The following is a 13,021-nucleotide window of genomic DNA, read 5'->3' as shown; positions in this document are numbered from 1 at the left end:
AGAATGTTAACCCTTGGGACTGTTGCCACACTGCTAGAGAGCACAGATTACATTAGAAACAGAAGCAACAGAGGAGACACAGTGTGAATTCAAATATTGTCCTCCACGGAAAACTTGAAAGGGAGCTGTGCTTGCTTTGAAGATATCAAAGAGGAGTTTGCCCTTGGACCGTCCCTGGAAGTGAACTTCAATGGGGATGGGAACATCCATGGGGATGGGAAGGGCCTGGTGAAGAGCCCTGTCCCACCTCTCCACCTCCCACGAGCATTCTCTTGCTACTTGTCCTTCACCACCTGTTCATACGGGGATGGGGGCGTGTTGCAGTAGGAAGGAGGGGGTGGGTAGGCTGTGCCTCCCTGGGGTGAATTGGGTTGGACCTGGAAAGCCATTGCCATGGTATTCCCCACAGGATTCACTCCTAGTCCTCCAGGGTCGGTGTAATATGGTGGCCCCGGCTGCTGGGCTCCTGAAAGACAGACAATCATATGTGAGCACAAAAGAGAAAATCTTTGGCTAGGGGTATAGCTCAATATCATTTACTCAATTGACGTACATCTAGTACTCTATACGCTCAGAGAGAGGGGGCATCTGGTATATTGTAAACAAGAGCGACACATGGGGCCCCCTCCTTATGGGCCTCAACTCCACTGGAGGGGGACATTGACAAGTGACACATAAACTGTGACAGCATGGGTAAGTTATAAGGAAGCATGACTGAAGGAGGCGATTTGGTGGAGGCTCAGGTTTCTCTAACCCGAAACTAAATGCTGATCTGCGAAGAGCTAGTGAAGCATGTGCTAAAAGATCAGGAATTGAGAGGGCTGTTGTACACCTTAGGAGGTAAACGGGTCACAGTAAGGTATAGGACATGTTCCCTCATTGCAAGAAGAACTGGAACATCGGTTTCCCAACTCCTAGCACAGGATTAACACAGGCAGCCCCATCCACCTTGTGAACACACAGTTTGCTAGTGACTATTTCTGATGTAAGATCTCCATTTTTCCCTGCCTCAGTTCGCATTTTATGAGAGCAGGGACTACCTACCTGTTATCTAGAAGAGCCCAAATTCACAGTCAGGAGAAAACCTACAGGGCACATGCCGATGGCAGGACAGGGGTTGTTGAATCTATGGAATCTCTATTTCCCCTGGATGCTGCCACAGATTTTCTTCTCCAAGCCTGAGGATCTAAAATGCTGGTTGACACCTCAACCTGGGTATGTTTATATGGCTGTCTGGAGAAGGTAAGAGCAGCAAACAGGCTGGTCACCCTGCCCCAAACTGGCCCTAACTTAGAGAGCTGGTGTTCAAGAGCCTGGTTTTAGTTCTGATTACTTTGATCATGTGGATAAATATATATATATATATATATATATATATATATATATATTAATTAATTCTGTAATTTTATATATATATATAAAATTACAGAATTAAGAAATGAAACTAGAAATTTTGTGGGTGCAGTCTGGTCTCTTTGGATGAGGCTTTACTTAAGTAAAGGGAGATTTCCAAATATCAGAGAAGCTGTCCCTGTGTAAATATTGTGTAGGGTTTTTTTTTTAAGGGCAAATATCCCTCTGATCATTTAATTGAATAAAAGAGATGATTTCTACAAAGATGCTCATCAAAGTATGTAAGATGTCCCAAACCTCCCAAGCTGGCATTCTGTAGATCTTAGACTTCTACAAATGTGCTGAAATAGAGAATGTGGAACAGAGACACAGGCCAAACATGTATCTAGGGTGTCATCAAGAATGGCAGGCAACCAGAGGCCACCTTTATCAAGGACTGCCTCATCCTGCACTGGTATGACCCCACGGATGGCACATGCTCCCACTGGTATATCTCATCAGCTGCCTTTGGATGTGTTACTAGCCACGACCATGAGTTTCTCAAGGGCAGAGATTATAATTTATTTATATCTGGATACTTTTATATGTTGTATCATTAAAAAGTTGATGATTTGAAAAAAAGAGGCCATTGTAATACTTTGGATAAGCCAGTTCAGATGTAGGCCTTTGAATACTTTTCAGAAGAAATAGAGAAGAGAGGGCAAGAAAGATAATGGGAAGAGCTAACCAAGGACTTAACCTGGGGCTAACTCAATGTGGAAAGCCAGGATGGAGACATGATCTAAAAAGAAAGGGCCCTGATTTCTGGTCTCAAAGAGGCAGTTCACCAATACACGAGAAGGGCAGGACAGATGAAAAATTCCACACTGGTTCTGTCAAGGTCAAGGCTGCACTGTAGCTTTTGGTATAAATGTGCAAACAAAGACACGGGTATGGATTAAAAGCACTACAGAAGTGTGTAGGGAGGGATAAAAGACAGCTGAGGTGAAAGTTGTGGGAAAGATTAACATTCAAGACAGGAAAAGAACATAAAATATTTAAGATTCATGAGAAGGATGTAAAAGCAACCGAGAAGAAATAGTAAAAAGTAGGAAACTAGGCATTGTGTCATGGAAGCACAAGGAAAGGGGAATCTTTAAGATAGAAATGACAGTAGAAGAAAAGCAATTTCAGGGATAAGGGGTTATGAGTAGATAAGATAGGTGATAGTTAAACAAGGAAGATGCATTGTTAGGATGAGAAATCTGTGAGTATGTTTACAGGGTGTAGGACAGATATATAGGAGAGACAAAAAGCATTTTGGGGAAGAATATAAGCTCATGAGTACAGCATTGGAATCCATCTGCACAAAGCTCTTGGACTCCATTGCTGAGCCCCAGACCCTGCTGTACTGGAAGATGCTGAATACATTTCAAATGGGTAGAGAATCTGCACAGGGTATGGTCTGAAGAAGAACAGGTTGAGCCCAGGAGAGCCCACAGTGTGCAGGAGGAAGAACAGTATACACAGAGCAGACAGCCTCTATCTGGAGTGGAAGCAGGTGCCAGATTATTCATTTGTTGATCATGAGAGGGCAAAGAACAAACAGATTTGTGCAGTCCTCAGAGAAGAAGGGAAGAGTACATAATGGTCACAAGTGTTTACCAAAAAAAAAAAAAAAAAAGTGATCAGGAGCAACAGCCAACAGGAATGAGATTCCACATGAAAGGGACATGCTACATGGGGGTGATACATACCCAGGAGCCAAGGGACACCACCATCTTCCCTATAGGTCACATATTCTGAGAGAAAAGAATTAGCACTTCAGTTTTTAAAGTCTGTGGCAGATAGTTTGGTTATAGAAAATATAGAGAGCATTGTGTGAAGAAGTTGGAATTACAGAAGACTGTTTCCCTGTGGAGACAAAGGGGAAAGGATTGGGAAAGGCGTGTGAGCCAAGGGCAGAGCATGCTGCCCCCAACTGTTCCTCACAGAGTAAGTGTCCATAACCTTAACCTGTTTTGCATTAGTACTTCAGGGACAGGATACAGATTGTGGGAGATGATGGGGGTGAGGCTCAGTCACATCCAAGGTCACACACACCAGTATTTGAATCCAGCAGTGGTTGAAACTAGATTTTTCCATTGTCAAATCGATTTCTCATACAAGGATGGTGAAGTGGGAGAAGCGGCCCAGGCCGGAGAGGCAGAGAGGGGTGAAGAACCAGAGAAGACTGTAGACCATTCAAGGATTAGGGCTGACTGCAGACTGTGTGACCCCAGCACGCTTATCCACGGCCCATAATGTTCCCCAGAAAATGCTCAAGTTGTTTTTTTCTTCAGTGCTGTCATCTGTTTCCTCATTTTGAGTTTTGCATGATTTGGGAGGGAACTCCAGGTTCAGCAAGGACTGATAAGAATATGTTAAGAAGTTAATGGACAATGGCCTTCCTAAGTGGGACTCTTCCACCACTGGTCTTGCCAAAGGGACAGCCAGGCAACCCTCCTTCCTGGAACTGACTGCTACTTTTGACCACGGTTGACTGCCCAGACACCAGGGAAGAGAAGGTGGGTTAATCTTCTCCCGGGATGTGAAGAATCTGGATGGCAGCAGAGGACTGGATGAAAACAGGAAGAGGAAGAGGCAGCCTGAGAGGGCATGGGGCATGTGAGCGAGGGAGAGGTACCAGCCCGAAGCTGCACCAATTCTCAATGGAGCTCCTATTCCCTTAGGTTTCACCTGTCTTTACAACTAACCCTGCTCTGAGTTAGTGTGTGATTTTTCACTCTCCAAACTGCCCACATTCTTAGTTTGAATCAGGGTCCACCTCCTGACTTTCTGCATCTGTCTCCCGTTGCCCAGGCTGCACCTGAAGATTGAGGCAGGTACTCAACACATCACAGGAGACACTTGAATGCATCTCTTCCCCCATCACTTGGCCAGCTCATCTTCCTATGCACCGCCCCATTCTTGGGTGGTGACACCATATTTACCCAGTTACTCATGGGGCTACTTGAGGGATAAAGACCTTCCACAGTCAAGTTCCTGTCCACTTCAGAGTTGAGTCTTACTTTTCATGGTCCTGCTTTATTCTTTATATCCGAACACTCCCCAAATTGCCTGTAGCTTGTTTGCCCTCCAGGTCTCATAGAAAGCACCTCATGAGGGCTCAACACCCAACCACTCCTCCCTCCTGGAATGCCAGTCCTTCCCGGCACATTCCTTTCCCCCAACTTCCCATCAAGCTATTTCTCATTTACCTTTTAAGTCCCAGCTCAGAATCACCAACTCCAAGAAGCAACCTCATACTGTCTATGACCCACTTCCTGGCTGCAGCAGGAACCCAGCACATCTGGAACAACCTATTTATGTCATACCACCACAGTCCAGTATGATCTTCTGAGCTTTCAACACATGAGAATGGGACAGGATATATCCTGGTTCCCTCAGAGCCAGAATAGCACCTGGCAATGGCAGATGTTCCATAAATATAGGGGATGAATGATTGAAAAAGGGCTGAAAAGTGATTTGGATTTGGGCTTTGTCTCTGCTGTATTGTGCTGGCCACACTTGGAAGTTCTTGAGACACACTGCTGCTATGACAGGAGGAAACGGCTCCCATCTATAGCAAGCCTGTTGCTCCCAAGGACCAGAGGAGTTTGAGGAGTCACCCCATCTCCCCACCATGGATAAGGGTGGGGAAGATTGTGGTCTTTGTACCAGAGATGTCGCTTGGACTGTGTCTGTAGTATCCCTGCAGTACAGCCACTCACTCATACTGGAGTCATGACTCATGGATTTTGCAGGAGTGGCAAGATGGGATTAAATATTTGAGCATGGAGAAGTACTTGGAATACAAAAGAAACAGAACGGATAGGAGGTGGATAAATTATGTATTTGTCATGAACATGAACCCTTTAGTGAAAAAACTCAGCAACCAGAGGGATGGAACATGCTGGAATGCTGGAAAACCTGTGATTGAAGATAGAGGGCAGCAGAGACAGATGCTGTCCCCCTGGGGTGAGCAGCTGAGGGATCCTCAGCCAGAGGTGGGCAATAAGGCAAGAAGATAATCAGCTCAGACAGAGGCAGTGGCTTTTCGAGAAGATGTTCATGATCCAGGGAGTGGCCAGATTTCTTCTCATTTGACTAAAAGTCGAACTCTGGACAAGACACTGGCCAAGTTTACCATTCAGGTCCCACAGAGAGAAGATGGACCCAGTTCTTGCTTACGCAGAGAGACTCATTTAGAAGTAAAGGCAGGAAACCTTCATTGCATGTGTAAAACCCATGGAGATAGGACTAGTGAGGACTCCAGGCTTCGGAGAGTGCATTTCAAAGACATTCCCCCAAATAGAAATGATTCTGTGGCACATAACTCTGGAACCAACAGCACCTTAAAAATCACCTTTAGTCAACTCCATATCACAAGAAAAGGATGGTAAGAACAAAAGCTTGAACAATTCCAAATGAAGCCCATATATTGATTCCAAAGGACAAAACTGTGTAGTGAGGTTAATGCCAGAAACAAATACATCTGTCATGAAAATTAAGTCCCAGGGATCTGAAGCATGGAGAAAGACTAGACAAAAACAGGGCCCTATCGTTTGCTTGGAAAGTAAGATAAATGGCAAAGAGAAGGGCCTCAAATCTTATTTTTTGCTAAAGAGAAGAATAGTTTGAAAATTGAAGGAAAGAAAATGGGTGAGGGAAAATAAAAGACTCACCCAAATAAGAACTGATTGGTTTGCGGGAGAGCATTCAGATTGCTTTAACTCTGACAAAGTGCCTCTCAGAGCAGGAAGGAAGGACAAGAACCAGTACTGCTAAGGACAGTCTCTTGACAAATACAAGTGTCTCGCAGGTATCATGTCATTCAAGACCTATAGTAATATGAGATTCCTATTACTTATTCCCATCTCACAGAGCCAAAGTTGAAGCACAAATAAATTTCACAACTTGCCCAAGGCAGTCTTCTTCTACTGGACATCTGTACCTGTAAGAACCAAGGCAGCTGTACTTCAGCCAGGGTGGGTCCTAGTGAGTGAAGAGCTGGGGCAGTCAGCATGGACAGATGGAGGGAACTGGGGGCCCTGAAGATGCTGTTAAGCCATGGGGTTAGATCAGGAGCCTTATTCTTTTTGACTTTTGATCACAAGAAATAAGTCTTCCTTATTTCTCACACTAGCTGAATTGGGGTATCTGTTACTTGTAGCTCAAAGCATCTGAACTAATTCTCTCAGAGAATATTTTCATTATCAGTTGACAAATCTCCCCCTTTCTAACTGGTCCCTTTCTTTCCTCTAAGCCTTGTATTTTGATCTGGTTTTATGTTATAACTATTAATGTTTACAAACTGTCTCAGCTATTAATAATGTTTTTCATTTCATTGAAATCTCAAGAATTTTTTTACCTGCATTGAAATACTGTTTCCAAACATAGATAGCTTTATTTTTCTTTCCTAATGGTTCAATATTTTTTTCATATTAATACTTAGGTCAGAAATTCTGTAATAATGTTAAATATTACTGATATTAAGCATCCTAATTTTTAGGGGAATTCTTATGGTTTCTTTAAATGTAATGTTGGCAATGGATCAACATATGTAGTTTGTTCAAAAATTATTTACAAAAAAATATTTACTGAACATTTCTATTCAAAATATCTTTATTTTATTTATCTTTATGTTGTGCTGAGGATTGAACCCAGCACCTCACACATGCTAGGTGAGCGCTCTACTGCTGTGCCACAACCCCAGCCCTAGCCTGCCTAATATTAAATTATCTTTTCTTTCTTAGATCATGTGTGGTTATGATGGTTTATCCTTTTAAAATATTATTTAATGCTGTTTCCTGATTTTGATCTGTACTTACTAAATATAATTCAATATTATTTTATTTTGAGGTTTGTTTCCAAGTTATAATAGCTTTACAACATTAAGTTTTGCATGCTCTATAGTAATCCATATATTTATGAACTTTTTCTTACAAGTTTTTAAAAACCCCACAAGAATGTAGTCATTCAAGCAGATAATTCTTTAGAAACTTCTTCAAGTTTTCGCTTCCTTTTCCGTTTACTGAAATTTTCAGTACTTCGATTCATCTTTATAACATACAATTTCTCATCTTACCAAAATTTCCCAATTCATGAATGTTTCTTAATTTTTAAACTCCTTTGGATCTGTAGTCTTTTAATTTATATTTATATTTTTGCTTTTTTCTCTTTTATTGATTGGAGTTTCAGGGGTGGGATATACAATGTTATTTATTTTATTATTTTTTGCCAAACACTAGCACTTTCAGATATTTTATCTTTCTGTTTTATACAATTAATTTCTATTTTCATTTTTATGTTTTCTACTTTCTATAAATTTATTTGATTAGTTTCTAAAACTCTTGAGGACAGCCCAGCTCATTTGCGTTCATATTTTAAATTTAATGAAGAATTAGATTACAAATCTACTTCTAAAAGTCAGCTTAACATGCACTGCATCTGTGTTTGTAGTCACATGTCTGTTGACTCCTTTATTCATTTTCATATTCAAAAGATACTGAATTCTTGCTGAATGCACTAAGAATGTAGCAATAAAAAATACACAAAATCTTTAGTTTTTATGGCTCTTGCAGTTTAGAGAGACAAGAATCAAGATAAATAAGAAAAGTATGTTAGTTGGTGATAAGTAGTAAAAATGAAAATGTGTATCTAGTGAGAGGGTAAGCACAGGGGTGTGTGTGGATGGAGAAAGAGCCTTTCCGGTAGAAGAATCTCAGTGCATAAGACACCAAAATGGCAGCCTGGAGATCTGAGGAAAACAAGAGGCCAATGTGTGGAAGGAGTGGAATGGGCCAGGTGGGGAGCAGTGGGTGAGGTCCAAGCCTGCCAGGCAGCTTGGGAGGACATGAAGTTGAGAAGGATGTTGGCCATGCAAAGTACTTTTGATGTCGATGCTATGGGTAACCTCTGGACACTTGGAAGCAGAAACTCTTAGTTTTTGACTCTGGCTGCTTTGTAGGAAATAGATGGAAGCAGGGAAAAGTGAGCACAAAAAGACAAGACCAGTTAGGAAGAGCAGAGGTGCGTTTAGTGAGATGGGGAGACTGAGTGCAGAAAGGGTAGAATTCTGAGGAAGGGGACTGGGAAAAAGAGACTTTGTGTGTTTGCTCTAAAGGTGCATAGATTATCCACTAGAGAAAAAGACCTTCTTCCATTGCTTTTTGGGGAAGAGGAGAGGAAGGGAGTGAAAAGACATATCTGTATTAGGTTGCAGGCTTGTATGGCTGGCTCATCAATATTTGTAGATGTTATACATTTGAAATAATGCTGAGACACACATGGACATTGTCTTAAGAATCCAAGGTCATTCTAATATCCCATAAAATGCCCCCAAGAAGAGTTTTCACTTTTTCATTCCTGGTTTTATAAATCAGGAGTTGAATAAAAAAACAGCTTTAGTTTTATTCACTACCGATGATGTTTCAAAACAAAAGCAAAAATAACTAGGCTAATAAAAATAATTTTTTTTGGAACAGATCTGGAAGTATATGCCACGAGTTAAAACTATAGCAATAATGTTACTCCAACAGATACAAAGACTAAATTCCACATTGATCCTGTGGGTTTTCAAAGGTTCTCATGTTATTTTTAATGCTTAACCTGCAGGATATGTTACTGTTGCCACCAAGGCCCATCCTTCCTTTATTCTTTTTTGTTCTTTATCAAAAACCTTATCTGTGCAGACACTATTCTGCATTATGGGGGGATTGTGTTAAAATATAGATTCTGATTCAGCAGGTCTGGGCAGGGCTGGGGGTATTGCAAGAGAGTCTTCCTGTATAACAAGCTCCCAGGGACCATGTATGTCTGTGGCCCACACTTGGAGTAACAAGAGAAAGAAACTTCATAAGTGCCTACTGATCCTCATGGCATAATATTATTAGCATTACTCCTTACAAAAGAGATATCTGAATCATATAAGAAGATCAGATACCACCCTTTCACTCCAATGCTTTAGTAAGTCCTACTGGTTCCTTCAGAATCCCATCCAGCCCTGAGATTCTTTTAAAATTTTTTCTTTGAAATATTTAACAAGATAAACATGCAACAAAGCTAAGAAAAAGGGAGGGAAAAGGGTTCCTTAAAGCAAAAAGAAAAGGGAGAAATATCTAAAAAGGTAACTGTTTCTTTAAAAGACTTACAGAATAGTATAGACACGTACATGCTAATTTTCTTAGAGTCTCCAAATAGAACCAACCCAACTGAAACCCTTGTTTTGGACTTCTGGCTCTAGAACTGTGGGAAAATACATTTCTGTTGTTCTAAGCCACCATGTTTATAGTAATTTGTTAGAGGAATCTAAGGAAATTAATACAACATGTATCTTCTTCTTCTCAACTACCTATAACATAAGCTTTCCTAGCCTACAACATGCACAGGTAGCACTATCAAAATACCAATAATGCTAACAAAAATTTAGTTAATAATTTAAACAATTTGTACAGCTTCTTTTTGTTTAGGACCACTCCTAAATGATTTAATAATTTTTTCCCTCTCCTTCTGTCTATAATAGATCAAAGGGAATTAATAAAACATCTCTGTCAGCTACATTCCCAGCTGAATGCTCTCTCTCTTCCTCTTTGTTTTGAAAAATAATGATAATCTTTACAGGTCTCATATGAGTAGCCAGGCCACTTTCCCACTGGACAGCTTTTCCTCCATAGAGAAGTAACGTCTAAAATATTAATACACAACAAATAGCAGACAAGAAAACAGGACTTCCTATCGTTTTGAAGTCACTAAAAGTTTTTTTAAAAAGAGAAAATTACAGCACAAGAAACTATTGCTTATCAACTAAGAAGATAAAAAGAAGATAAAATGGAAAACACATATTTTTGTTAAAGTTTCACAGATAATCTGAACATATAAATGAAATAAAAAGGATTTCAAAATTCAGTTTTTATTTTGGGCTTTATTAGCATCTATGTTTTTCTATTAGACAAAAGGGGTTAGAAGTATTTATTAGAAGCAAAGGTTAGAATCTGGGGGCAGGGGCTGCTATTCTTTAACACTACTGTATGCCCAGTGGATAAGCACAGTGCCAACACACAGGACACACCTGCTCAAAAAGCATTTGTTATCTGGTTAATGACTGAAGGGTGTATACACATGGAGGAGCCATAGGCCTCACTATAATACATGAGCATTCAGTACTGTTTGGCCCAAGTTTCCCCTTTCTCCACCTGTGGAAGGACCAATAACAGTCATTCTAAATGGGGCTCAGACTGTTTTGCTCTATCATTGGCAAAACAGAGAACAATTATCAGGGGACTTAAATTTATTGTAAGTTTCTGCTCCCCTAAACAAAGATTATGGGTCTAAAAGCTCCTTGTGATTAATTCTAACAATAGGTAAAAAGTTCTGTCCTTTGTGGCACACATCTGTAATCCCAGCTATTTAAGAAGCTAAGGCAGACGAATCTCTTGAGCCCTGGAGTTGAAGGTCAGCCTGGGCAACATGGCAAGACCCTGTCTCAGAAAATCAAAACAACAACAAAAAAAAATCCCTTCTTGTATGAAAAGACTGTTTTTGAAATGTGATATCTGTCCCTTTTAACAAAAACCAACAAAAAGCCCTCTCACTTTTGTACAGCAGAACATTCTATGTGTCTACTTTATGAGAACTGGATAGTGCAAATAAATTGTAATGGGTAATTGAGCTGTTGGAGAAAGGGAAGGGGGATGTCCAGGTTGGAAAGAGAACAACTAGAGCCAGAATGACAGAGGGAGAGACACAGAAAATCAGGCTGACAGACAGCACTGAACTCTGAGGAGAAATACTCCTAGGCAGCAGGAGACACGTCACGTTGTGAGGCAATGACAGACTGTGGGCTTCTCCAAATGAAGCCACTGTCACAACCACAAGCTTTTTACCTTAATTCCATTGCCAATCAGTCACCTTTTGCCATCAGGGACAACTGGTAAGAAATAATCTGGTAACCATGAAAGTGTTACTAGGAGATAGCCACCTATGCTTTTTCAACAAATAACTTCAAATACTTCCACTTAATTTCTTTCACTAAAACCATAAAATCTAAAATAATGCCACTCTGAAGAAGGCCATCGGGAGCCATTTAAGTGGAAAAATCATGAATGTGAGACCCCATGAAGCACAGGACTCCAAAAACCCACCCACATCTCCGCAACCCACTGTTCCTCTCAGGGGGAAAAAAACAAGAATGGGAATATAAGAGCTACAGGGGTTAGAGATGGGGAGAGACTCCTCCACAACCATCTCTGCAAAGCTAAAGTACCATCATGTAGAAAAATGATTATTGTAGGCCCTCATTGGGTTCTGCATCTTCAGATTCAACTAATTACAGGTTGAAATATTCATGAGAACACCACATCTATATTGAACATAGAACAGACCATATTGAACATAGAGGAACAGACTTCTTTCCCTTGGAAATTATCCCCTAAATAATATAGGATAATTATTTACATGACATTTGTATCGTATTTACAGATCATCTAGAGATGATTTAAAGTGTATGGAAGGCTATGAACAGGTTATGTGCAAATACTACACCATTTTTAATTAGGGACCTGAGCATCCTTGGATCCACAGGAGTGGGCGGTGTTCTGGAATCAAGCTCCCATGGGTACCATGAGATGACTGTTCACTGTGGAAGCAGCCCTGTTTGTATTTCAGCTGTGATTTGGAAAGCAATTAAACTGTCAAAACACCCTCCCCCATTTCCATTTTCTTACAGTTGATGTCCTTTAGTTAGGTGGCCACCATCACTGCGAGCTGACAGATTTATTATAGGATTGAGACACTGGAACAGTCGGCAAACCATCAATAAAAACGTTACAAATGTGCAGCTGGAAAGAAATGAGACTATCTCCCAATGAGCATGTTCCACATACTTCCCCCGCCCCCTTCTGCTTCTTTTTAGTTGTACATGACTGCAGAATCTGGATTTAAAATCAGCATACTATAGTTTACAGCAGCACAATTCACGATAGCTAAGTTACGGAACCAACTGAGGTGTCCTCCATTTATTTCTAACTACATCATTAAAACAAAATATCAAAAGAAATATTTTTTTAAAAAAACTTAAATAAAAATAACACCAAAGATTTCATTAACATTAAGCCCAATCTCTCTACGTACACTTGTGTGATCACACTGGTAATGGGGTAGCCGTTCATCTGAAGATATTACCTACCTCTCTCTGTGCTAAGTGTGTCTTTTGATTTTCTTGCCAAACAGTTATGTAGCCTTGACCTTGCCTATCAGCTTCAGTAGCTATGTAATATCACGTACAGAAGACAGACTATAATTTAATTTTCTTTTCCTTTGTAGCTCCAGAACTACCCCCTCCTCTCATTCAACCACAAAAGCACTGAGTTGAGTGGAGGCCACCTCTCAGGTTTTCCTGAAATCCAGTCCCTCCTATCCTATAGGTCATGGCTCTGCCTTGATTTCTCCACTGTTTGTGTTCCTACAGGGTAGTGAGCATGTTTCACTCAAATCCTGGCCCCTGGTGTTAGTTAGCTAATGCTTCCTGAGTGAATTATTGAAAGAAAGAATGAATGAAATCTGTTTTTTCTCTTTAACATGGAGGGCACATGGATGAGGCCCTCTCAGCAGCACGATGGGGAAGGATGTGGGGTTTGTAGCATTCAGG

At 40.7% G+C, this 13,021-nt stretch overlaps 1 protein-coding gene across 2 annotated transcripts in view; it reads right to left on the bottom strand.

Moving 5' to 3' along the window:
* Positions 1 to 234: 234 nt before the first annotated feature.
* Positions 235 to 13,021, bottom strand: part of LOC143389847 (WW domain binding protein VOPP1-like) — a 95,397-nt gene continuing 82,610 nt past the window's right edge. For both annotated transcript variants that reach the window (XM_076842617.1, XM_076842618.1), the window contains one exon: positions 235 to 466. In XM_076842617.1, coding sequence (XP_076698732.1) covers positions 276 to 466 — 191 coding nt within the window. In that variant the 3' untranslated portion in view covers positions 235 to 275. The remainder of the gene's footprint in view (positions 467 to 13,021) is intronic.

Source organism: Callospermophilus lateralis, unplaced genomic scaffold, assembly GCF_048772815.1.
Source record: "Callospermophilus lateralis isolate mCalLat2 unplaced genomic scaffold, mCalLat2.hap1 Scaffold_66, whole genome shotgun sequence".
NCBI lineage: Eukaryota > Metazoa > Chordata > Mammalia > Rodentia > Sciuridae > Callospermophilus > Callospermophilus lateralis.
This window is presented reverse-complemented; position numbering and strand designations above follow the sequence as displayed.